The sequence below is a fragment of the Neoarius graeffei genome, chromosome 16 (genome assembly GCF_027579695.1).
Source record: "Neoarius graeffei isolate fNeoGra1 chromosome 16, fNeoGra1.pri, whole genome shotgun sequence".
NCBI classification, from domain to species: domain Eukaryota; kingdom Metazoa; phylum Chordata; class Actinopteri; order Siluriformes; family Ariidae; genus Neoarius; species Neoarius graeffei.
In genome coordinates, this window is record NC_083584.1 from 20,357,775 (window position 1) to 20,385,643 (window position 27,869).

Genomic DNA, 27,869 nt, shown 5'->3' on the forward strand with positions numbered 1-27,869 from the left:
CCGCAATACTCGATTCTCTTTCACCAGACAAGAGCTCATGAACATTAAGGGAACAACTCCAATGGACTTATTACCAACTTTTCTGGTGTCTTCCATGGAAATTCTGGGCATTCTAGTCAAAGGTGCGCTCACCTTTGCTCACTCAGCGAGACACCAGAGGAGAGGAAAAACACGCTGGTGTGCTCGTGCGTCTCCTTGGACTTTGCACTCCGCTACCTGCGATATTTCTCTCCAGTGTACGGTCATTGTGCAACAAACTGGACAAACTCCAGCTGCTGGTGGGAAGAAACAGGGACTTTCATTCATCTTCCATTTTATGCTTCATGAACATGTGGTTACACGGACTAATTCCAGACTCTGCGCTGCAGCTGGCCAGCTTCCAAGAGCAGACCATAACCTAGATCTCGCTGGCAAAACAAAGGATAGTGGAATCTGTTTTAATGTAAACAGCAGCTGATGTAGCAATTCGTCAGTGATCCTGCAACACTATTCTCCCAACTTGGAATCATTTATCATTAATTGTAAACCCTTCTACTCCCAGCGTGAGTTCACTTCACTCATTCTGGTTGGTGTTTACATTCCACCACAGGCCAACGTGCAGAATGCATAGCGCATGCTGACTAATCAGATACCGGATGTGGAGCAGACTAACCTGGACTCCCTAGTTATTGTCATCGGTGACTAACAAAAGTAACCTCAGCGACAAACTACCCAAATACAAACAGTTTATTAAATGCCCAACCAGAGGGGAGAATATGTGCCCAAATCCAGGGACACATGTCCGCCCGGGGGCATTTTGAGTTACTGACAGATTCAGAAAGTACAGTTTCTAAGCTTTCCAATGATACCTTCCATGTGGAGATCTGACAATATTTGAAGAATGTGTGGCCTTTTGAAAGTGCATACCTCTTAAAACAGAAAAGGGAGAAAATCGCCCTCAAAGGTTTTCCATCTCAGCTACTCTGGGTGCAGGGCGGGCACGTAATGGTGCTCATTTGCATGACATTAAGGAAAGCCCTACCCCCTACGAACTAGCACGATACTACTTTCATGTAAACAAAGATCACCATGTCAATTTTCCTTCCATGCAAAGTATGCCCAACACAATTACGAAGTACAAAAATAAGTCCTAAAGTATACTTTAACGTTTTGTGGTTGAAAAATTACTCACACCGCAAGGTAGATAGCACGATGATGACACAACTAACACAACACTAGTTTCATGTAAAGCCTCGGTCACAACCGGCCGTACGTGCTCCTACGGCCGGTCTACATGCAAAAACCGCAAGAAACGCATGAAGGGCGCGTGTGAAACGCACGAGAGCGTGCGTGTGATGTGCTGATTTTCGAGCCGTAGACCGGCTGCAGAGGTTCATTGTCATGTCAAACAAACTCTACGGGTGCTTACGGTTTTTTCAGGTTGCAAGACAAACTTACAGCCAACGCGCGTCTTTCTCCATGAACAAAAAAAAAACCAGCGATTTGGGAAACGCCAAAAAAAAAAAAAAAAAAAATCACAGCCAAAAAAAAAAAAAAAAATCATACGTCCGGTTGTGACCTAGGCTTAACCAAACCACAACACTCTCCGTTACATGCAAAAATAACCCCACAGCCTTAGATTAATAAACTCACCCCATCAGAAAGAGAAACGGCGCCTTGCACACATCAATGCCTCCGATGGAATATAATCCTAGCTTCCTTTTGGTTGCGTTTTTTTTTTTTTGCTAGAAATGGTTATCTCCGATGTAAAAACCGTGTGTCTGTTTGCTTCGCGGTGTTTCAGCTCCTCTGCGCGCTGTTTAGCTTGCTCATTCCATAGTGAAATTACTTGCCTGTATGCAGCTTAAGTAGCCACGAGCTCAGCTCGTATCATACAGTTGATTCGCGAAAAAAAAAAAAAAAAAAAAAAAGACTTAAATCATGTGAATGGCCCATATGGTAATTTACCCACACCCCCCAGCAGTCTACAGTCCTGACAAAAACGAGACAATTCGCAACAAAAAAAAAAATGTATGCTTTTCCAACAAAGCAATCTATTATCTGAAATACTGATTGCATTCTTCAAGATCTCAACTTGCACATGATGGAAAAAAACAAAAATCACAAATTTCGAAAAAAAATGCTTCTTTTGCGATTATCTCGGATTCGTTTCGGCCGACATGTGTCCCTGGATTTGGTGAGGCGTCACATATTTTGGATTACTGCTACACTAGTCAATGCCCATCATGCCATCCCCCACGCTGCACTGGGCCACTCTGGCCACATCATGGTCCACCTGATTCCTGCATACAGGCAGAAATTAAAGCTGAGGAAACCTGTAGTGAGGACATCAAAGATGTGGAGTGATGAGGTTGTGGAGAATCTTCAGGCATGCTTGGACTGTACAAACTGGGATGTGTTCAGGACTGCTACCAATAGTTTGGATGAGTACACACAGGCTGTGATGTCCTACATCAGCTTGTGTGAGGACTGCTGCATTCCATCACACACCAGGGTAAGTTACAATAATGACAAACCCTGGTTCACAGAGAAGCTCAGACAACTAAGGTTGCAAAAGGAAGAAGTGTTCAGAAGTGGGGATAGGAACAGGTTTCAAGAGTCGAGGAACAGGTTTAGCAAGGCAATGAGAGAAGCTAAACGACTGTACTCTGAGAAACTCCAACACCAGTTCTCAACCAACGACTCTACGTCTGTCTGGACAGGGCTCAGGCCAAGTTTACATTAGACCGTATCTGTCTCGTTTTCTTCGCGGATGCACTGTCCGTTTACATTAAACCGCCTGGAAACGGGAATCCGCCAGGGTCCACGTATTCAATCCAGATCGTGTCAGCTCTGGTGCTGTGTAAACATTGAGAATACGCGGATACGCTGTGCTGAGCTCTAGCTGGCGTCGTCATTGGACAACGTCACTGTGACATCCACCTTCCTGATTCACTGGCGTTGGTCATGTGACGCGACTGCTGAAAAACGACGCGGACTTCCGCCTTGTATCACCTTTCATTAAGGAGTATAAAAGTATGAAAATACTGCAAATACTGATGCAAATACTGCCCATTGTGTAGTTATGATTGTCTTTAGGCTTGCCATCCTTCCACTTGCAAGTGGTAAGTGATATGCACTGGGATCTCACACACAGCGGCTCAGTCCCGAATCACAGCTTGTGCACTTCACTCGCGCGCTCTGTGAGCTGCGCAAGGCCGGAGTGCGCACCCTCCAGAGGGCACTCGCTGTTCAGGGCGGAGTGATTTGGAGCGCAGGATGCCTGCGGAGCCGAGCGTATCCGTCTATTGGTGTTGCTGTGTGCACGCAAATCGTGTATTGGTGTTGCTGTGTGCACACTAATCGTTTTAAAAACGTTAATCTGATGATCCGCTGATACGGTCTAATGTAAACATGGGCTCAATCTCACCATTTACCCTGAAGCACTGTGCTGATCAGCTGTCTCCGGTGTTCACAGACATCAACTTCTCACTGGAGACATGCCATGTGCCAGCCTGCTTCAAGGCCTCCACCATTATCCCGGTCCGCAAAAAGCCAGGGATCACAGGATTAAATGACTACAGATCCATCTTCTGTGGTTATGAAATCCTTTGAGTGCCTTGTGGTTTACCACCTCAAAGCCATCACTGACCCGCTCCTGTACCCCATGCAGTTCGCCTACCGACTCAACAGATCTTCATGTCATCCTCCAGCACCTGAATTCCCCAGGAACCTATGCTAGGATCCTGTTTGTGAATTTCAGTTCCACCTTCAACACTATCATCCCAGATCTTCTGCAGGACAAGCTCTCCCAGCTGAGCGTGCCCAACTCCACCTGCAGGTTGATTACTGACTTCCTGTCTGACAGGAAGCAGCATGTAAAGCTGGAGAAACACGTCTCTGACTCACGAACCGTCAGCAACGGATTCCCCCCAAGGCTGCGTCCTTTCTTCTCTACTTTTCTCCCTGTACACCAACAGCTGCACCTCCATTCATCAATCTGTCAAGCTCCTAAAGTTCACAGACAACACAACCCTCATTGGACTCATCTGTGATGAGGATGAGTCTGCCTACAGGTGGGAGATTGACCATCTGGTGTCCTGGTGCAGGCAGAACAACTTGGAGCTTTATGCTCTAAAGACAGTGGAGATGTTTGTCGACTTCAAGAGGAGCTCTGCCATACCCTCCCTTCCCCATCACCCTATTTGACTCCCCAGTAACCTCTGTGGATTATTTCCATTTCTTGGGCATTATAATCACTCAAGACCTTAAGTGGGAGATGTACATCTACTCTCTCACCAAGAAAGCACAGCAGAGGATGTACTTCCTGTGGCAGCTGAAGTAGTTTGATCTGTCAAAGACAATCATGGTGGACTTTTACACCACCATCATCGAGTCCATTCTCACCTCTTCCATCACCATCTGGTACACTGCTGCCACCGCCAGGGGCAAGGGTAGACCATAGCGCATCATTCACTCTGCTGAGAGAATGATTGGTTGCAACCTTCTGTCTCTTCAGGACCTGTACGAGTCCAGGACCCTGAGGAGAGCTGAAAGGATTGTGGTCGACCCCCCCTTACCCCGGACATAAACTTTAAAATCACTCCCCTCCAGTAGGAGGCTGCAGGCATTTCACATTCAGCGCTGGAGCCAACAGAAGTGGGTGACGTGTTGTGCCATATGCACTGTGTGCAGCAGGAATTTTGTCATATAGTAAAACTGGATTCAGAAGTTCCCCTTAAACATGAAATGGGTTTCCCATGACCTAATTTTGAACCAATGAGAGTGCTAGGGATGACATAGGCCTTTTTTCCGGTCCAAAACACATGAAAACGTGTTGAAGGGGAGATATCTTTGCATTTCCTGTCATAACTGTTAGGGTTAACCTCCAAAGCTAAGTTGCTCGTAAAACTACAACCTTTTCTGGTTCTAAGAGTACCAATTAGGACCATGTAGACCCTTTCTATTTTGTGCTCAAACGTTAGGTAGAAGTGGTGGGGGGGGTCAGTACACTGCTGCTGGGTGGCATGGGCCTGAGCTCCCGACGCAGAGTCCCGGCCAGCTCAGCTCCGCCGTCATGGCCACCAGGAAGTTATGGAATTTAATCCATGTAAAATTACGTTCTGTAATTTCTCAACATTTTAGGACTACATACATGTTACATGCTACATCTAAGAATATGTTGATTGTATAATTTTCCGAATCGAAGGCTAAATTGCTGGCCTAAGACTAAGAAGAATTGTAGATCTGGAGCGGAGACCAGTTTGGGCCAGTCAGTCGGTGGCTTGACATACTGTAAATACTTGAGTTTTGCTGGAAAGTCACAGCACAGTACCCTTTTACCTCATTAACAATGAACTAATTAACAATATTAATGAATTGGATTGCTTAATTAACTGACGAGAACAGCAAAGAAATAATGAATTAAATCATCAATGACTGCTCAATTAACGAGGCGACAAGCTGTCAACTACACTCTGCTAGCAGTGCAAAGTAATTAATTCATTTTAATTCATTCATGACATTGCAACATTAATTGTGTAGAGTAATGAACTGAGAAGAGTAACAAAGAATAAGATACTCGGAACTGCCATTTCTGCATCAGTTGAGATCTACAATGCACAGGGAAAAAAAAAAAAACTTGACCAGGAGTAGGCTACTTCACAAGTCTTTAACGAAAGTGAAAGTGGCGATATGATTGGTTTTCGACGTCACGTGACCTTATCTGTTGGCGGGAGTTTGATTTCGATTTTTTTTTCTTCATTTTGCATTTTCTTCAAGCGGCGATTCCGAGAACCAACTAATCGAATTGGTGTGGCCTAAGAAATAAATAATGCTGGGAAGTTGAATCTTCTTGTAATTCTTGAAACCCTCCCCCAATATTTTTATTGCACAGTTTTTGGCTTTAATACATCATACTTAAAGGAGATACGCAGAACCATGGCCTCACTTTTTGTTTATAAATGCCTTGAGACCTCAAGAATGGCACAGGAATAGTTTTAAGTGTTAACAATAAATCTAATATAGTAATTTTTATGATTAAAATGATTCATATAGGTAGCGGTCTGAGTGAATGACCTTGACATTACGTCACAGCAGAAAGTCTATCGGTCTCATCGCCATTTCCGTGATACTAAAACACAGCTGACTGTAACGCCGATTCTCCATTTTGAGCTAATTTATCACCATGCCATGTAGATGTGTTTCTGACCGGTGCAGCAACATGACAGAAGGTGGATTTACGTTGCATTCATGGCCCAAGAATGTTCAAACTGCAAAGATTTGGACACGTTTTGAGAGAAGTTCATGGGCACATTGGGCACCTACGAAGTGGTCTCTCCTCTGCACATTTTACTGAAGACTTGTACAAGACCTCTGATCTGTTAAGGAGCACTGGCTATAAGCCCGTATTGAAAGAGGATGCAGTACCAACAATTAAAGGAAAAGAAAACTAGCAAAGGAAAGCAAGTTCAGTTGCACCAGTTCTTCCGGAGTATGAGCCGAGGGTTGTTGCTAAAACCCGGGACGGAACAGGATGTGACATATCGCTCGGGCAGTGACCTTCCTGCAGTTGTTGCTAAAACCGGTGACGTCCCGTCCCGGGTTTTAGTAATTGCCTGAGCTGAGCAGTAATGGCGGAGTAATTACTCAGTATGGAGAAAATGGAGAATGAGTGGTGCAGCCGTCTGATTTCTCCGCTGGATATGCTTGTCTCAGCAGCAATATCTCGCCCTTACATGGAAGAAGCAAATGAATGAAGAACTGAACGAACAACTGAAAGTCAGATTGTTTCAAGACAATCGGCCACAAAATTGGCCTTCAAGAAGCGAGAACACAGACAGGTAAGCTCCGACTCTCATTTGGATACAAAACAACAAAAACAACACTCGCTGTTTACTTGCATTTAGATTAATCCATGTAACTTGTGCTGTGTGTTTAAGTTACCGGTATAAGATTTAAAAAAAATTTGCTTCAGAATGTGATAGTCTCAGTTCATCTGATTATTTAATGAGCCTTTTACGTTTTATCAGTGAAAATGCATGCATGTACATGTATGTTGCATAAGTTATAGCACCCATCCTGTTTTAATGAGAGTCAACCCACAATCAGTGAAGTCAAATCAGTCTTAGTTGAGCAAGTCGGTAACGGGATTTCTTACTTTCATCTGTAAATTTTTATTTATATGACTTTGGTCTATAGCTGTAAAAGGCCTCGGCCTTAAAACCGGTTCCTGCTGTGACGTCATGCGCTCAGGGCTGGCTAGCTCAGCGGGGCAGCTTGAATGCCAACTTTGCGGTCGATTTTAACTCTCAAAAATATATATTTATTTTTATTCCCATTTATGCAGCATACAAGAGTCAAGGATGGAGATACTATCCACTCAGAAATGTATTTAAAGGACATGGGACATGGATTTTTTTCTGGGTATAATTATGTATAAAGGACATAAGAAATGCCATCTAAATCACTGCAGGGCGTCAAAAATGTGAAAATCACCACATTATTCAACTTTTTTATACATCAGCGTAAAACAATGATTCGTTAATTAGCTAGGTGGTCACGTGACGTCACAAAAACTTTCCAAGGAGCCAGCGCTTGGGTATCTAATGTAAACAGGTTACCGAAATGGACACCAGACAGTGACATTCCCGATGTTTCACAGAGATGTGAAGTTAGACCCTATCAATTCGAACCGATAGCTGTAAATTCACATGAACATGGATCTTGTCTTTACTCTGACGGGTCAGATGATTCTGAGAGTGAGAGTTCATTCAATCCCCATGAAACTGAAAGCGGTCGGCTCGATAACACTTCCTGGTAAGTTAAAAACAATTCTGCTCAAAGGCTAATGATCTGTTGAAAGAAGTATTATTTTTGTATCATACATTGAAAGTTCATCACAGATCTAGCTAAAGTCCGTTGCAAGCTAGTTTTTTTTTGCTGATATTTTTCGAGATTGATTGAGATACAATGCTTCCAGAGTCCGAGATGAAAACATTCAAAATGGCAAAACGAGTCAGAATTATGATAATCAATAATTGATACACCCAAAATTATAATACTAATCCTTACCGCATCAGGCCCATGGTAAAACCACACTTCCAGGAGGGGCTGCCGTCTGCCTCCCAAGCCGGCCGAGAGCGCTCCTCGTCGGGCACGGCCAGGCGGGCGAATGCCCTGGTCCGTTCGCCCTGTCTAAAAAATAATGGTACAACTCCGAGTGAAGGTATCAATGCGCTGTCGAAGCGCGCAGAAGGTGTTAGTACGCCTGTCATTATAGTGCGGACTTTCCATAGCATAGAAAATCGCCACGTTTCAATTTGTGTAACTGAACTTTGTTTCATGTCACTGGTCATATAAACCTATATAAACAGGAAAAACGCGGAAGAGTTTGGTCGCATCTAACTACAGCCCCAAAAAATACCATTGGCCATACTGAGCCTAGCTACATTGCTAACAGGAGTAACAGCGCGTCTGACTGACTGGGAGGTCGCAATACACCATGATGTTCAATGTACGTTAAACACTCTAAAAACAAAATTTTCTTGTCATCCAAGACACAAAAACTATTTTGTCGCATTCGTCATCACGATTCACACTTCTCCATATTCATCTACCCGCTTGTGCTGTACCCGAAAGTTTTTGTGACGTATGATCACATGACAGCGGCTCTTCCGGTTGTAAAATATGCATATCGGAGCTCGAGCAGAAATGCCATATAATCAGGAATATAACGATTTTGCTGAATTTAATAGATAATTTTGTATTTGTTGATGCAATTATTTAATATTTTTAATGGAAAGAAACTGATATAGCATGCATTTATGTTTCATGTCCCATGTCCTTTAAAAATAAAAGGTTCAGGTGGCGTCGTGGCTCAGGTGGATAAGGCACCATACCATAAATCCGGGGACCCGGGTTCGATTCCGACCCGAGGTCATTTCCCGATCCCTCCCCGTCTCTCTCTCTCCTGCTCATTTCCTGTCTCTACACTGTCCTATCCAATAAAGGTGAAAAAAGCCCCAAAAAAAATCTTAAAAAAAAAAAAAGGTTCTGCGTATCTCCTTTAATTACCGTTATTGATTTTTACTAAAATCACCGCATCTCTGCAACCGAAGATTTTTTTTTTACAAAATTCCAAAAGCTATGTTCTTCTTCGCCCCGTGGCCAGTGAGGGCCTTTCTGTGCGGAGTTTGCATGTTCTCCCCGTGTCCGCGTGGGTTTCCTCCGGGTGCTCCGGTTTCCCCCACAGTCCAAAGACATGCAGGTTAGGTTAACTGGTGACTCCAAATTGACCGTAGGTGTGAATGTGGGTGTGAATGGTTGTCTGTGTCTATGTGTCAGCCCTGTGATGACCTGGCGACTTGTCCAGGGTGTACCCCGCCTTTCGCCCGTAGTCAGCTGGGATAGGCTCCAGCTTGCCTGCGACCCTGTAGAACAGGATAAAGCGGCTAGAGATAATGAGATGAGATGTTCTTCTTCGGGTGTCCTTTAACAGAGAGCAGCTTTTAAGGTTAACTGAACATGTTTGAAATTTTAAGGTAAAGTGCCTAGAGGCTGTGGTCCATTAGAACCAAAACCTCACGTCATAAGGCCAGCTTTTTCCCCACCAATCAGGTCAGAGACCCCCACTGACTCCAACCTCACACTTCCAATCTGTAATGCACTTTATCGCCGAACTGTGATTTTGCACATTTCAAGGTCATGCCACACATCTCCATTCTGTGAACCTTCATTGCACATTCCGGCTCACGCTGTACAGCTTGGAGATTGACTTAGCCCCATTACACACACACACACACACACACTCTTCCTCTCACACGCTCATATCTTCATCAGACCTATTTTTGCACATTCCGGACATACTGTACACCTTGGACTTCAACAACTCATGCACATACCCCTTAAATATGTCCACTTTCCAAATTTGTATATTTCAGATTCTTCTAATTTTTTATTCTATCTATAGAGGTTTTCGATGTGACGTCACAGGTGACGTGACGCCCCAGTGTCCGCCAAAGGTCAAGCTAGCTAATGTCAACAACAGTAGCTAGTATGTTACTGTAGTATGTTACTGTTACTAGTATGTTACTGTTATTGATACAATGCGCTGTCGAAGCGCGCAGAAGGTGTTAGTACGCCTGTCATTATAGTGCGGACTTTCCATAGCATAGAAAATCGCCACGTTTCAATTTGTGTAACTGAACTTGTTTCATGTCACTGGTCATATAAACCTATGTAAACAGGAAAAACGCGGAAGAGTTTGGTCGCATCTAACTACAGCCCCCAAAAAATACCATTGGCCATACTGAGCCTAGCTACATTGCTAACAGGAGTGACAGCGCGTCTGACTGCGTCTGACTGACTGGGAGGTCGCGCAAAGCTCGGAGAGGTACGGATCAGCTCGTCTCAATTCAGATAAGAGCATATTTCATTATGGAAGTACGGTGGACTGTTCCTTTAAGGTTGGTCCGTATGGTGAAATACCGTGACCTCGGCCTTGAATACTGACCTCAGCCCAGAGGGCCTCGCTCAGTACTTTCAAGACCTTGGTCACGGTATTTCATGATACGGACCTCCCAGCTGGTAAATAACGTATATACGTATTTTTTGTACTACCACATGATATTTTGAACACGTGACCATCTATCCGAGCTGAATGTGTACGATGTCTCGCAAATGTGTGCTGGGAATTTTGAACCAATCAAATCGGGCCCGTATACTCAATCAATCGCCTGACATACGAAACCCTGATGAAATCGGGAAGGTGTGCGCTGGGCTTAAGATCTTCTATTTTAAGTGTTCAAGCACCAATTACCGAAGCAAATTCCTTGTTTGTGAGAACAAGAACTCGGTTAGCACTGTCGCCTCACAGCAAGAAGGTTCTGGGTTCGAACCCAGAGGCCGGCAAGGGCCTTTCTGTGTAGAGTTTGCATGTTCTCCCTGTGTCTGCGTGGGTCTCCCCCACGCGATTGATTGAGTATACGGGCCCGATTTGATTGGTTCAAAATTCCCAGCACACATTTGCGAGACATCGTACACGTTCAGCTCGGATAGATGGTCACGTGTTCAAGATGTCACGTGGTAGTACAAAAAATACGTATATACGTTATTTACCAGCTGGGAGGTCCGTATCATGAAATACCATGACCAAGGTCTTGAAAGTACTGAGCGAGGCCCTCTGGGCAGACAGTTGTAATTTATCGTTGAGCGGGGAGTAATAGGCGTGCGCGATGTTATTCACCGCCACAACGCAAGGGGGCACGAAGTCGCGAAATCGCTAGGAGTAGTTGGTGGGTGTGGTTAGTGGAGTGTTTATCCTCCGGTTACTTATAATGACTAGAACTGGAGTCGTGTAGATGTACGTACTTCCTCACTTCCTCGATCAACCGCTCTTCGTGCTGCTCCATCTTCGCTCGTGTTTTTAAAAATGGCGGTCGTGAAAACAAACCAAACCGGGAAAGTAGGGAAGCGGAAGTGCGTGTACAGCGGATGTAGAGTGGACCAATCAGAGCCCTCTTGTCTGCGAGGCTTCTGCGGTGGTCACAATTTTTGGGAGGTGCGTGCAGAGCGTCTGCGAAGGGGGGGGCTATGCAGACGCCATCTGCGAGGACTGCGTTGTCAGCATAAATTGGCCTTGACTCCCAACTGCTCCCCAGGCGCTGTTAGCATGGCTGCCCACTGCTCTGGGTATGTGTGTGTGTGTGTGTTCACTGCTTCAGATGGGTTAAATGCAGACAGGAAATTTCACAAGTGTGTGATGAATAAAGTTGTGCTTTCTTTTCTTTTCAATAAACTTGATTCTGAATCTGATAAAGTGATCTACAGGTCATTATTTCATGAACAATAAACTACTTAATGAACTCTTCCATAAAACTGTCAGTGTTGGCAAACTGCTGAGGTGCAAGAGGAATAAAAACCTTCAGGATAAAAGAGAGAAATTAATCAGCTTTGTGTCAAGCTGTAGAACACCACCGTGTTGTTGATTGTTTTACTATTACAGGACGCCCCCAAGCGTTTTATTATTCACTTAACAGCCATTCTTAACTGTCAAAATTAAGAGATGTTCAGAATTTTAGCAGATTTTTTTTTTTGAGTAAAGAAAATACAAATCCGCACACTTGAAGTCTGTGCAAAGATTTCTTTACTGAGAAAGCAAGCTTTCGGTCGCTAGACCTTCATCAGGCAGAGTGCATAGTCCAACAAACACTGCTGAGTTAATACAGCTTAATTAGGAGCACCTGTAGTCAGTGCTGCAGCCACTCTGTGTCAGTAGAGCATCATGGGAAATGTAGTGAAAAATAGTCATGAAACGTATACAAAAAAGAACAAGCCCGTGCTGTGTACACATCAGGCTCCCGCCATCATAAAACAAAGCATAAACAGTTCAACATTCAATAAACAATTCAGAATTAAATAAACACACTCATGTCAAAATCCTCGTTTAGACCTGATGGTTGTAGTCCTTCTAATGTGTGTATGTATCCAAAAGGGTTCCCGTTGGCATAACTTCTTGTCAACGTCACCCCCTCTATGTAAGGTGACTTGTTCTATACCTCTAAATCTGAGTGAGGAAACAGGATGTGACTGATCATTAAAGTGACAGGCAACAGGATATTTTACATCTTTCCTCCTAATAGAACTCTTATGTTCGCTAATTCTTTGTTTCAGAGGGCGGATGATCAGGGGGATCATCACATGTAACACAAAGAATGTTCTCTATATGTTAACATGTCCATGTGACAAAATTTACATAGGTAAAACCATCCGCCCTCTGAAACAAAGATTTAGAGGTATAGGACAGGGTCGCAGGCAAGCTGGAGCCTATCCCAGCTGACTACGGGCGAAAGGCGGGGTACACCCTGGACAAGTCGCCAGGTCATCACAGGGCTGACACAGACAACCATTCACACTCACATTCACACCTACGGTCAATTTACGCTACATTCACACTGCAAGGCTTAATGCTCAATTCCGATTTTTTTGTGAAATCCGATTTTTTTGTGAGGTCGTTCACATTAACAAATATAGGCGACTTGTATGTGAGCCTCAGTATGAACGAAAAGTGACCTAAAAGTGTTCCGCATGCGCATTGCAGGATACGACGACGTCACACGCAGTGAGCATGGCCAGTGTTTAAGGAAGTAAAACCGCCCGGTTGCGGTATGACCCATCCAATCTAGCTTGAATAGCTGCAGCCCCCCAAATGGAAATCAGCTCCCTAACCTCTGCGTCCTTCCATTGAGAAGATTCAGAACCTTCACAGCCCGAAGCGTCCCTCGCATTGATGTCATGCGCAGGGGCGCAGATACGTTTTTTGAACTGGGGGGGACAAAAAACTGGGGGGGACAAAGCTGCCAGCAAACCAACCCCAACATGCCTGTCAAACTTCTTGTGGGTTACCATAGCAACCAAGCTCGAGCTCACAACCTGTGCAGTCTGCGCAGCTCAACCAACCGAATATCAGTCTTTGTTTTATGTGAGTTGTTGCAACTATGTATACACTGCTGTGCACCTCAATAAACCGAATGGTAATTAGTCTTTTGATTTTTCCATGAGGTTTGCCTTATGCAAAGAAAGACAGCATAGACGTTTTTTCCTCCCTATAAGTGGGGGGGACCGAACGAGGTGAATTTAAATCTGGGTGGGACGAGTCCCACCCTCTATCTGCACCCGTGATTATGCGCCATGTTGTTGTAACTTTTTTGAGAGACCTGCCGCCTACTTCAGTGTAGAATAGTGACGTCTGTGGCTTGTTGATGACGTGTAAGTCGGATGAATGCGACCTGGCGGTTCAGACTGAAGTCGCATATGAAAAGAGCGGATAGGAATCGGAATTAGGACCACATATCCAAACGGCCTGGGTCGGATTTGAAAAAAAATCGGATCGTTCATATTGTCAAATATGTATCGTTCATATTGTCAATAAAAGATCGGATACAGGTCACATATGGGCGAAAAGATCGGATTTGAGTCACTTCAGCCTGCAGTGTGAACGTAGCCTTAGAGTCACCAGTTAACCTAACCTGCATGTCTTTGGACTGGGGGGGAAACCGGAGCACCCGGAGGAAACCCACGCGGACACGGGGAGAACATGCAAACTCCACACGGAAAGGCCCTCGCCGGCCCCGGGGCTCGAACCCGGACCTTCTTGCTGTGAGGCGACAGCGCTAACCACTACACCACCGTGCCACCTCTTTTGGATATATATACACACACACACACACACACACACACACACATATTAGAAGCACTACAACCATCAGGTCTAAACGAGGATTTTGACATGAGTGTATTTATTTAATTCTGAATTGTTTATTGAATGCTGAACTGTTTATGCTTTGTTTTATGATGGCGGGAGCCTGATGTGTACACAGCATGGACTTGTTCTTTTTTGTATACGTTTCATGACTATTTTTCACTACATTTCCCATGATGCTCTACTGACAGAGTGGCTGCAGCACTGACTACAGGTGCTCCTAATTAAGCTGTATTACAGTTTTTCTCCATTGGTTTGGCTCATTTCTTGAAACTGAGATGACATTCTCAAAACAACATGGACAAATCCCCAAACTAACTTGCAGTTTCTCACAACAGAATGGCATTTATCATTGCTTTCATCAATATTTCAAATGCTTTGTACATGTCTCAAGCATTTAGTACATCCATGCAAATGGCTATGTACAAGTATCCTACAGTTAACACAATCAGCCTACATTTAGTACATTTTTCAAATGAATGTATCTTGCTGATCTATCCCAATTGGTTGTTTCTCAGTGTAATGGTCATTGTCCTCAAAACATGTCAGCACATTTTCATCATATAAGTCATCATATGCAGAATAGTCTGCTCAATTGTCAAAATAGTGTTAGGAAATTGGAATAGAATACAGTACATATTTTGTAAGATGTCATAGTAAATTTAGGATAATCATGTTAGTAGGTAATAGGTGAAATCAGTTTCTGACTAACGAAGGAGGAGTGTCCCACTTTGCAGGTGACCAATCCATCTGTTTGTTGAGTTACCTGACAGGTGTTATCTATGTTTTGGAGTGCTGGCATTGCTGTATATATACAGCTTGGCCTGGTGCTAGTACTTTTTCCTATGTCAACATGGAGAGAGAGCAAGTGCATCAACCAGGGCAATCTCCACTTGGAGGAAGGGGAAGAGGAAGAGAAGGAAGAGGAGGTGGAGGATTGAGGGTGCGTGGAGGTAGAGGAGAGGGAAGAGGAGGAGGAGTGAGGGTTCGTGGTAGTGGAATAGGAGGAAATAGAGTTTGCAGACATCATGTTGTCCCAGATGAAATTCGGGCCACCATTATTGATCATGTCATCAACCATCGCCTCACAATGGCAGAGGCAGGGCGCAGAGTGCAGCCTAACGTGCCACGCTCCACAGTTTCCTCCATCATTCAAACCTTTCGGCGGGAAAACAGGTATGCACTCAGGCAATGACAACTGTTTGACTGTGTGTGTGTGTGTGTGTGTGTGTGTTTAGACCCAGGCCGAAAATCTTACCTCGATGTGAAGTCACAGTATTATACAGTTCACTACTGTAGAATGACAAAGGAAATACTGTTGTAAATTGGACAAAATACAGCAAGAATTCGCAATAGAATGGCAGTGCAATTGTAAGTACAGTAGCCTACAAATACAGTAAAGTGGTGTGTAATGCAGTCATTACTGTACGATTGATAATCTGTAACAAACACATAAGGCAAGGACAACAAATAGTTATGTTGTCTATGTGCAGGATTGGCCGACAACCTCATGCGGGTGGAAGAAGAAAACTTCTAACCGATCGCCAAGAACAGGAGATCTGTAACATGGTGATAGCAAATAATGCCATAACACTGACACAGATCCGGGATGCAGTCCTCCAAAACAATGGCGTCTTCCAAAACATCAACTCCATCAGCATATCAACAATAGACCGGGTTCTGAAGAAGAACCTAATCACCATGAAACAGATATACAGAGTACCATTTGATAGGAACACTGCCAGAGTAAAAGAGCTGTGGTACCAGTATGTGCAGGTAAGTCAATTATTCATTGTCTATCATTTTGTAACCTATAAGTAGCCAACACTGCAGAGGTTCCAATTTCTGAGGGTTTCAGTATCCTCCTCTTTACCTTTGGATTCCAGCTTTACAATATATGACCACAGCATTTTGCTGAACTGTAACAGAACACTGTCAACAGTATGTCTCTGTTCTCTTTGTATCAAAAACTACCCCAGAAAATCTGCATAAGTCTGCACTCTAGGATTGGAACCACAGTGGGTTATATTGACTTTGTGAAGAACATATTGTGTAGCATTGCTGTGACCATATGACCCATCTACATGATTGATTTTTTTTTTTACTCTATTTATCTCTTTTCCAGAGAATCCTGGCACTGGAGGGGAGTGAAACACCACACATCCTAGTGTTTGTTGATGAGGCAGGCTTCAACCTGGCCAAGGGCCGCAGGCGTGGCTGAAACATCATTGGCCAGCGGGCCACAGTGGATGTCCCAGGCTAGCAGGGGGGAAATATAACCATGTGCGCGGCTATTTCAGAAAATGGTGTGGCCACCCACACTGCAAGCTTGGGCCCGTATAACACAGAGAAACTCCTCCGTTTCCTGGACCAACTATATGTATATTTGGTCCCAGAAAATGAGAGGGGTCTCGAAGGGCCCCACCTACCCCAGTTTGTCATTGTATGGGACAATGTTAATTTCCACCGTGGTCCACGCATCCGGGCATGGTTCAACGTGCATCCAAGAATGCATAATGTCTTGTTACCACCATATTCTCCATTCCTGAATCCTATCGAGGAGTTTTTTCTCTGCTTGGAGATGGAGAGTATATGAACACCATGCTGAAAACCAGAGGTCTCTCCTCAATGCTATGGATGCTGCCTGTGAGGATATAACAGGTGATCAGTGTAGAGGATGGCTCAGGCATTCACGACGCTTCTTCCCATGCTGCATCTCAAGAGAAAACATCAGATGTGATGTTGATGAGAATCTGTGGCCGAACAGAGCACAGAGAATGGATGGCCAGGAAGATGAGGATGGTGACCAGGCGAGAGAGGGGAGTGACCGCAACTAAACAAAATGTCTTCATTTGTGACTCTTTATTTACAGTATTCATTTTTTGTTTGTTTTTGTGGGTTTTTGTATTTTGTGTACACAGTATACACAGCGTATACATTTTCCTTTTTATTGTTCCCTACCTACAGTAATGTGTACAATTCACGTTAGCTGAGAATAAAAATGAAAATTCCTCGGCAGAATGAGTGCAGTGTGTGTGTGTGTGGTGTGAAAACTATTCCTATAGTTAGACATATGCCATGACAAAGCGTCTAAGCATTTTGACTCGCAGTACTTACACAATACCAAAGGGACAATGCATTTTGGAGGCACTGACTAGTTATATGAGAAGGGAATGTAGTTTTGACAGATGGGTAAACTGTTTTGGGAGCTGTACAAACATTGCCAGGTGATCCATGTAGTTGTGCTGTACCATCCAAGTTATTTTGACAGAAGAACTGAATGAATGAAAATGTGCCAAAGCAATTGAGAAGGATTTATGCCATTTTTATGGTACTGACTATTTAGATGGGAAAGGGATTTCATTTTGAAGCATGGATGAGTAGTTTTGGGAGACAAATGACATTTTGCTTGTTATCTGAAGTGTTGTGCAGAACTAAGTCTGTTTGGCCAAATTGCCTTATAGTTATGAGAATGTCATCTCAGTTTCAAGAAATGAGCCAAACCAATGGAGAAAAACTGTAACTCAGCAGTGTTTGTTGGACTATGCACTCTGCCTGATGAAGGTCTAGCGACCGAAAGCTTGCTTTCTCAGTAAAGAAATCTTTGCACAGACTTCAAGTGTGCGGATTTGTATTTTCTTTACTCAAAGTTTTCACTTAATCCTGCACCTTGCCACAGATGAGCAGTGACCTCTGATTCTTTTACCAGCAGATTTTTTTTAAAAGGTTGATGACGCTAGTGTGTGTGGTTTGTTTTTCTGTTTGTTTTCTCTCTCAAATGAAGGGGTCGCTGGCTGTAAATAACTTGTAACTACTATGAAGTGCACTAATAACCAGCCATTTGAGACACAGCCATGAAGTACAGTTAAGATTTTATGAGTGATTCCACGCTTATGGGTACTGAAATGGGGACATGAACTTATTCACCTAAAACCATTTCTTTTTTTACCATCAGGTCACAAAACATGGGCGGCACGGTGGTGTAGTGGTTAGCGCTGTCGCCTCACAGCAAGAAGGTCCTGGGTTCGAGCCCCGGGGCCGGCGAGGGCCTTTCTGTGTGGAGTTTGCATGTTCTCCCCGTGTCCGCGTGGGTTTCCTCCGGGTGCTCCGGTTTCCCCCACAGTCCAAAGACATGCAGGTTAGGTTAACTGGTGACTCTAAAATTGACCGTAGGTGTGAATGTGAGTGTGAATGGTTGTCTGTGTCTATGTGTCAGCCCTGTGATGACCTGGCGACTTGTCCAGGGTGTACCCCGCCTTTCGCCCGTAGTCAGCTGGGATAGGCTCCAGCTTGCCTGCGACCCTGTAGAAGGATAAAGCGGCTAGAGATAATGAGATGAGATGAGATGAGGTCACAAAACATGTAATCTTTTAATGAATGATATGTTAAAAGATAACTTTAATTTTCTGAGATGTAATAAAAACATACTTATATGCCAAAGTCAAGCCTATGAGTTCCAAAATGATGTCTGTTCCATTACTTCTGTTACGATTGTCCATCTCGCGTCTGTTACAAATTAATTACAATCTAGCTATATACCATGTTAATCTTATTGAAAGAATGTGTATGTTTATTCTACTACACATGTTTATTAATTATATTTGCTAAAACATCACTTTCCTATGTTTCAAAAAGTAATTCTACATTGTTAAAATTGAGAATATATATGTCCACAACACTTCTGTTACGTTCTGACTTTGGCATATAAATATGTTTTTATTACATCTCAGAAAATTAAAGTTATCTTTTAACATATCATTCATTAAAGATTACATGTTTTGTGACCTGATGGTAAAAAAAAAGAAACGGTTTTAGGTGAATTTTTAAAAATAAGTTCGTCCCCATTTCAGTACCCATAAGCGTGGAATCACTCATATATATATATATATTACAAAAACTGTTAGGTCACTGCTGCACTGAACGTCACCATAGTAACAAGCCTCTTAATTCACAGACACAAGCATTCTCAGAGAACCGAGCTATTAGCATAGCATAGAGTAAAAATCTAAAGTTACTGACCTAGATAAAGAACAGTGGGGATAAAACCCCACCGAATAACAAACTGCCCGCACTGGAAGACCTGTTGCAGCCGCTGCTTCGTCTCTTTACTCAGTTTGGCCATAACTGAAATGTTTTAAAGTTGCTAGCTGACGCAAAGCTACAGACTCTATGAAGGACAGAAAGCGGAAACACGATGGAGACACGCTGCCGTAAAACGATAGCATTGACGACAGGTTTTACGACAGTTACTCTCACAGCGCCGCTAATGGTCAAATCCGCATTACAACATGGCGGCCTGAATTTCTGCTATTATTGAGTGTGTGTTTTTTCTATCTTTTAATGTTTTTAGTTGTTTAATGTTTGTAACTTAATATACGTGTTTTTAATCTTCAGAACTAAAGATTACAAATTACAAATGAATAGTATGTTTAGAGTAGAGTGGGGGAAAAAGCCCCCCTTAAGGAAAATTCAGTTTTTCTCCAAGTTGAAATGAACCATGTGTTTAGTTTTAATCACAGTTTTTGACAACAGTGACATGAACAATAATGCCACCTAAAGTTAATACTTTTTTTTTTTTTAACAAAAACAAACATTGTGCCAAGGGGGCCTTTTACCCCCCCAGTGGGGTAAAAGGCCCCCTGAGGTGGGGCAATAGGCCCCCTCACTCAAAAAAAGCTGTTTGGATAGCAAAAGTGTTTACTTAAGCCTATAATGTGAACGAAACAAGAAAATATCCCTGAATTAATGAATAGATGCATTATTTTATAATATTTCGCATTTTAATTTCAATTTTTTTAAATTTCAATTATTTTTAATATTAAGTTCAAATTACTTGCTTTACTCAACCAGGTAAGCGAGATGTTATTAAAAACTATGTATCTGCTATTCAGAAATGTATGAAATACAGTAATTATGATAAAAAGAAACGATGCCCCCTGGGGGCCATTTACCCCGCCATTAAGGGGGCGTTTTACCCCACAGACTACACTTTTACAAAAAAGGGTCTTACTTTCAAAATGTGATTCAACTTTTTATACCTAATGTATTTTTTTAACGTACTGACTTGTCTACTCATACCACATACACAGCTGTGATATCTGACGAAATAGCAGCTATCTAAATACAGTTTTACTGATATCCGAAAATTATATCACTTACCATGAAATTTGATTTCTCTCCGCTGCGTTGCTGATATGCGATCCACAGTGGATATTTGTATATCCCCGTTGTCAAGCCAGTCCATAGCAACAATAGAAATGTTACTTTGCGCCATCTGGTGGTTATTTTGAGTAAAACAGGCCGGGGGCGTATTACCCCACGGGGGCGTATTACCCTACTCTATTTACTGTATGATACAGATTCCTAATCTAGTCCTGCTCCAGGGTGATTCAGGACCAGGGTTGGGAACATGTGCTAAACACTATAACAATTTAATTCCCATTTATGTTCATCTGCTATACACTGTATGTATACGACAAACTCTGAGAGCCGATGAGCATTAAAGCTAGACGGCCTTTCAATTTCATAAAATCGGTGAAATTTAGTTCCCTCTGAGATTTGGTCAATGTGATATTTTATTTCTGCAATATCTCCAAAAAAAAATATAATAACCAGGCCATTCTGTGTCTGGGAAGTTATTTAATTGGCCATTTGCAGGAATTGGTCACGTATCAATTTTCCCCATAGCAACAAGCTACAGTGGTGCTTGAAAGTTTGTGAACCCTTTAGAATTTTCCATATTTCTGCATAAGTATGACCTAAAACAACATCAGATTTTCACACAAGTCCTAAAAGTAGATAAAGAGAACCCAGTTAAACAAATGAGACAAAAATATTATACTTGGTCATTTATTTATTGAGGAAAATGATCCAATATTACATCTCCGTGAGTGGCAAAAGTATGTGAACCTCTAGGATTAGCCATTAACTTGAAGGTGAAATTAGAGTCAGGTGTTTTCAATCAATGGGATGACAATCAGGTGTGAGTGGGCACCCTGTTTTATTTAAAGAACAGGGATCTATCAAAGTCTGATCTTCACAACACATGTTTGTGGAAGTGTATCATGGCACGAACAAAGGATATTTCTGAGGACCTCAGAAAAAGCGTTGTTGATGCTCATCAGGCTGGAAAAGGTTACAAAACCATCTCTAAAGAGTTTGGACTCCACCAATCCACAGTCAGAGAGATTGTGTACAAATGGAGGAAATTCAAGACCATTGTTACCCTCCCCAGGAGTGGTCAACCAACAAAGATCACTCCAAGAGCAAGGCGCGTAATAGTCGGCGAGGTCACAAAGGACCCCAGGGTAACTTCTAAGCAACTGAAGGCCTCTCTCACATTGGCTAATGTTAATGTTCATGAGTCCACCATCAGGAGAACACTGAACAACAGTGGTGTGCATGGCAGGGTTGCAAGGAAAAAGCCACTGCTCTCCAAAAAGAACATTGCTGCTCGTCTGCAGTTTGCTAAAGATCACGTGCACAAGCCAGAAGGCTATTGGAAAAATGTTTTGTGGACGGATGAGACCAAAATAGAACTTTTCGGTTGAAATGAGAAGCATTATGTTTGGAGAAAGGAAAATACTGCATTCCAGCATAAGAACCTTATCCCATCTGTGAAACATGGTGGTAGTATCATGGTTTGGGCCTGTGTTGGTATGCAGAACTGATCAACAGTTACCGGAAACGTTTATTTGCAGTTATTGCTGCACAAGGGGGTCACACCAGATACTGAAAGCAAAGGTTCACGTACTTTTGCCACTCACAGATATGTAATATTGGATCATTTTCCTCAATAAATAAATGGCCAAGTATAATATTTTTGTCTCATTTGTTTAACTGGGTTCTCTTTATCTACTTTTAGGACTTGTGTGAACATCTGATTATGTTTGTCATATTTATGCAGAAATATAGAAAATTCTAAAGGGCTCACAAACTTTCAAGCACCACTGTACCTTGACAACCATAAGAATTTGACTGGTGATGTGAAGCAATCCATTTCTATAATAGCTGTTTTTACCTTTTCTACTGTCTTTTTTGACCCAAATTTTTGTGTGTATTTGGAAAAAGTTTATGATTTAACTTTTGTCGTAAGTTAAAGTGAATCACTGACTGTAAACAAGAGTTTTTTGGACTCAAGTTGGTCGCCGCTGAAAGTGCAGGATCTCATGGTCAAAAAACCTGGACAGGGTGCAAACTACAGTAAGCCAATGATAAAGCTAGAAAAGGAGAAATTAAGTTATAAACATACCTGAGAAATCCGCCATTTCGCACGTGAATTTCTTTCGGTGGCGACCAACTTGAGTCCAAAAAACTCTCTTTTACAGCCAATGATTCACTTTAACTTACGACAGAAGTTAAAACCACAAACTTTTTCCAAGTACACACAAAAATTCGGGTCAAAAAAAAGACAGTAGAAAAGGTAAAAACAGCTATTATAGAAATGGATTGCTTTGCATCGCCAGTCAAACTCTTATGGTTGTCAAGGAATGTCAAGTTAGCTTGCCCACCACGAGCTTGTTGCTATGGGGAAAATTGACATGTGACCAATTCCTGCAAATGGCCTATTTGAGGGGATTCCCTAGCAAATAATGCGGCATGAAATCCTTTGCCTTGCGCAGTCAAGCAGGCAGAGGAAGTCCGTGTGCACATGGCCTCCACAGTATTGCATCACCGCCAACCACAGGTTTACCTTTGACCGTGCACTGACAGTTCCATCATTCTGTCGCTAAACGAACAGCTGATCACACCGAGGTGCTCGCTGACTGCCGATATTTAATAGTTTGGTCCTGCGTTTCCTTTCCTTTGTATAGAACATAACGTCTTTTCTTCTCACTAGTCAGTCTTTCACGTTTCATTCGCATCCTCCATTTTTCTCTCCTGTTCCAAATTTGTATCCCACAATGCGTTATGCCAACGGGGAAAGCCCACCACGTGATGCATAATGATGTATCTTGAATTGGGTCATGGTGAAGCAGGAAAAAATAGCGGAGAATTTAGGGCCATGGGGCCCTAAATTCATCAATTGTTCTATTAAAAAAATGTAATAAAATTGGAAGTCTAAGTTAAGTCGTCATTATTTTTTCCTGCTTCACCATGACACAATTCAAGATACATCATCATGCATCACGTGGTGGGTTTTCCCTGTTCATGCAAGGCATTGTGGGATACAAATTTGGAACAGAAGAGGAAAACAGAGGGCGCGAACGCAACATGAAAGACCGACGAGAAGAAAAGACGTTATGTTGCGAAGGAAAGGAAAAGCAGGACCAAACTAATAAATATCGGCGGTCAGCGAGCACCTCGGTGTGATCAGCTGTTCGTTTAGCGACAGAATGATGGAACTGTCAGTGCACGGTCAAAGGTAAACCTGTAGTTGGCGGTGATGCAATACTGTGGAGGCCATGCGCACACGGACTTCCTCTGCCTGCTTGACTGCGCAAGGCAAAGGATTTCATGCGCATTATTTGCTAGGGAATCCCCTCAAATAGGCCATTTGCAGGAATTGGTCACATGTCAATTTTCCCCATAGTAACAAGCTCATGGTGGGCAAGCTAACTTGACATTCCTTGACAACCATAAGAGTTTGACTGGCGATGCAAAGCAATCCATTTCTATAATAGCTGTTTTTACCTTTTCTACTGTCTTTTTTTGACCCGAATTTTTGTGTGTACTTGGAGAAAGTTTGTGGTTTTAACTTCTGTCGTAAGTTAAAGTGAATCATTGGCTGTAAAAGAGAGTTTTTTGGACTCAAGTTGGTCGCCGCCGAAAGAAATTCACGTGCGAAATGGTGGATTTCTCAGGTATGTTTATAACTTAATTTCTCCTTTTCTAGCTTTATCATTGGCTTACTGTAGTTTGCACCCTGTCCAGGTTTTTTGACCATGAGATCCTGCACTTTCAGTGGCGACCAACTTGAGTCCAAAAAACTCTTGTTTACGGTCAGTGATTCACTTTAACTTACGACAATTGGAAAATTGGAAGTCTAAGTTAAGTCGTCATTATTTTTTCCTGCTTCACCATGACACAATTCAAGATACATCATCATGCATCACGTGGTGGGTTTTCCCTGTTCATGCAAGGCATTGTGGGATACAAATTTGGAACAGAAGAGGAAAACAGAGGGCGCGAACGCAACATGAAAGACCGACGAGAAGAAAAGACGTTATGTCGCGAAGGAAAGGAAAAGCAGGACCAAACTAATAAATATCGGCGGTCAGCGAGCACCTCGGTGTGATCAGCTGTTCGTTTAGCGACAGAATGATGGAACGATCAGTGCACGGTCAAAGGTAAACCTGCGCATGCGCACACGGACTTCCTCGGTCTGCTTGACTGCACGAAGTGAGTGATTTCGTGCACATTATTTGCTCAGGAATCCCCTGAAATTAAAGAACTTCCCAATCACAGAATGGCCTGTTTTTTTTTTTAAGATATTGCAGAAATAAACATAGATCACAATGACCAAATTTCAGAGGGAACTAAATTTCACTGATTTTATTAAATCGAAAGGCCGTTTAACTTTAACTAGGCTCTAGAATAACCGGTGATGGTTAATGATTCAAACAAACAGGAAGCAAGTGACGGAGTAAAATCAGGTGGGGTGTTTGCAGTTTTGGACACTAGATGGGATCATCATCAAGTCTGGGATACTTTATTGTTCACTTTCTAAGGACCAGCTGGGTTTCTGAACACTTTGTACAAATTAGTTCTAACTGTACACGCCAGTCTGTTTATTTCGAGCCTGTTATTTATTTTTCAGTTGCGACATGGTTTGTTCCATGTATAGGAAATGTCTTATAGTTTATAATTGGTTTCCTATTAGAAACTGTGACTGTTGAAACCTTAATCCTTAAGTGCTTCAGAATTACTAATCGAGCAATTCTTTAATAATAGTTTTTTTTAAAGTGTTGAGAATAAAAATAGCAGTTCTGAAAGCTTCTCTTGCACAAGATATTCAGGTGCAACACATGAGGAAGAGAGGGTCAAGTAGCTTTATACGGTACAAAAAACAGCTGGAGGGTTGAATTTGTGCAAGGGGGTAAAAAAAAAATAAAATAAAAATCAGCAAGTAATTCCCTAATGCTAACTCAAAATGGTCACACTTTGAATACCAAGTATTAAAACTCTTAGAGTGCTTAATAAATACTGATGCTTTTGCATGCATTTAAAAAAAAAAAAAAACCCACAGCTCTCATTACTGTTCAACCATTCAAATTTATTAATTAAAAACTAAAATAAGCATCTTTTCAGACCAGATATTTTTGTAAAACTTTTTCAAAATCCAAAAGGAAAAAAAAAAAAATCGAAACCATGGCTTTTATTTTTCCAAAACTGACACACAAGTCCATGACAATACCACAGTGTTTTGTCAGAGTTGCTCATGAAAAACAATCCGACGGCTAATTATCAAAAGCACAAAGCTCTTCCCAACAGGAGCAGCGAACACACTGAACAGGATGGGACGAGGATTTAAAAGCAAGAATTAAGTGGTGAGAACAATTTGGCCGTCCCACAAACCGATTCTGCGTTTTCAACCTCCGAGTCACGTTAATACTGGATTCTTCTTCAGTGAAACACCACAGTCATTACAATATGTACAAAAAAAAAAAAAATTTATGAGTGCTGATACAAAAGTCAGATTCTGTTGCCAAAACAATGCTATTGCTTCAGAAATACAACAAGAAGAAATTGTAACACGTAAACAAATTATATTTTGGTCTTAAATTCGATTACTATTGATTGGGACTTCAGTTCTTGGGCTTAAAAAAAAAAAAAAAATCCACACACACACACCACAATATATTGCCAAAGTATCAGGAGTGTTATTTTAAAACTGATGGCTTTCCTTAAAGCCCAGTACATAAAGGAAGGCAGTGAAAATTCACCCAGAATTTATTTTACGCCCCAACAGCCATACACACACACAGACACTTTAAAAAGCAAAGGGAACAACCTTTGCATATATAATCAACACCCTGTTTGGATGGAAAGCTACTTGAGCATAAACACTCTCCAAGATGAATCAATACAGCATCAAAAATATCTTTAACAAGCCAAAGTCAGACTTTTACAGACGATCCACAGTATCAAGTTCATGGTAGAAATGAGGATTTTTTTTAAATTAATTTATTTTTTATAAACACACATTTTTGAACACCGCTTCAATGAAGACACCACAAAAATAAAACAGAACTGGAGTTTCTTTAAGGTGCAACAGTTTTGATTTGCCACCAGGGGGCAGGAGTGGTCTCGATTTCTCAGAGTATTTTTAGGACACCAGTGGAAAGTATGGCTCAAAATCCGGCAGGTCTGGGAGCGAATCCGTATCGTCAGGCGTCTGGGCCGAGCTGCAGGCCGATGTTAGCCGGGCTCAGGTGCTCGACGTAGGCTTCCTCTTGCAGGCTGCAGGCCGAGTGCCTGTTCTCCTTGGGGCTGTGATTAGAGGCGGGGCTGGATGCCCGATTGGTCACGCCCAGCGCGTTGCTGACCTGCTCAAAGGAGCGAGAGAAGGCGGCGCTGGCTGTGCGCGAGAGGCTGAGCGCACCCCCTTTAGGCACTGACTGGCTGGAGGTGAGCGTGAGGCGCTTGAGCGAGAGCAGCTCCAAGTTCTCGCTCATGGCCCGGCCGCACGACTGCTTGCGTGTGACCTCGCCCTCTTTCTCCTTCTCTCTCTCCTTGTCCTTGCTGGATTTGCTGCCCGTTAGGCGCCGCAGGCCCTTGCCAGCTGTTTTCCCGATGCCTGGCGTGGCGTTTGTGCTGCTCACCACGATGATCGGGGGGCTGCCCTCCTTCACCGCAGCCTGTGTACAGATGCCCTCGTCCACCTCAGAGATCTCCATCAGCTCTTCCGGGGAACCCAGATCCACTGCGTCTGTAACGAAGAGCAGGAGGGAGTTTTACACCTCAGCTTGAGGACTGTTTTCACTCCTGCGTCACTTGCTGTAGCAGCAGGTCAATCTGACTGGACTTGCAGAGTCATGAAATTCTGCCACTTATCCTTTGAGATCATGATTATATACCCAATGATCGAGTTTATATACACACACAGGTCACTATACCTCACCTTTCGGAGCTCCAGTGATCTTTTCCCAGAAATAACCACAAAACAATGTCAGTGAATAATCAACTGGTATCATCCAAGTACCCCAGAACATGTTCTTTTAAACCATTAAACCAGCAGTAAACACCATTTATCATCATCATCATGCACAGTCGAGCCCAATAAGCATTCAAATTTGGTGCTGGGATGAAAGTGACGAACTCAAGAAATGCCTACGCTTTACTCCGAACAGTTATTGCTGTGTTTGGAGTACTGTTGTGATTTAAAGGTTCGAGTCCAAAAGGGCCCATTTAAAAACAAGGAGCTGGGAAATTAATCAGGAAATTCATTGTATTACTGGGTTTCAGTCACATGATTTTTCTTAGTGGTTTTACCGGAAGTGAAATAGCTGGTGGTCTAAACAGCTGCCGTAGAGCAAACAACTAGCGATGACTTATCAGAGTACGCTCGTAATCTAGACGCCACTGCTCGATTTAGATATATTCAGAAGATTGCTATGTGCAATGGAATCGACCCCTACAGTCTGGGAAAGAAGGATTTGTCATACGATCTCGAAAACTACCCTTCAGT

The 27,869-nt window shown here is 42.7% G+C and overlaps 2 protein-coding genes across 4 annotated transcripts in view; both read right to left on the minus strand.

The window, feature by feature from the left end:
- tomm7 (translocase of outer mitochondrial membrane 7 homolog (yeast)) overlaps nt 1-19,443 on the minus strand; it is a 41,323-nt gene extending 21,880 nt beyond the window's left edge. Inside the window, exon 1 of the mRNA XM_060942005.1 lies at nt 19,259-19,443. Within this exon, the coding sequence (XP_060797988.1) occupies nt 19,259-19,361 (103 nt within the window). The 5' untranslated portion in view covers nt 19,362-19,443. The remainder of the gene's footprint in view (nt 1-19,258) is intronic.
- A 5,990-nt stretch (nt 19,444-25,433) lies between these two features.
- Nucleotides 25,434-27,869, minus strand: part of hycc1 (hyccin PI4KA lipid kinase complex subunit 1) — a 154,927-nt gene continuing 152,491 nt past the window's right edge. For 2 of the 3 annotated variants that reach the window (XR_009656788.1, XR_009656789.1), the window contains exon 12: nt 27,021-27,110. Coding sequence is in view for 1 of the 3 variants with exons in the window: in XM_060942611.1 (XP_060798594.1) it covers nt 26,569-27,110 (542 nt within the window). In the remaining 2 variants the exon portion in view is untranslated. Of the gene's footprint in view, nt 27,111-27,869 lie in introns of all 3 variants that reach the window. The other variant, XM_060942611.1, reaches the window with a different exon arrangement.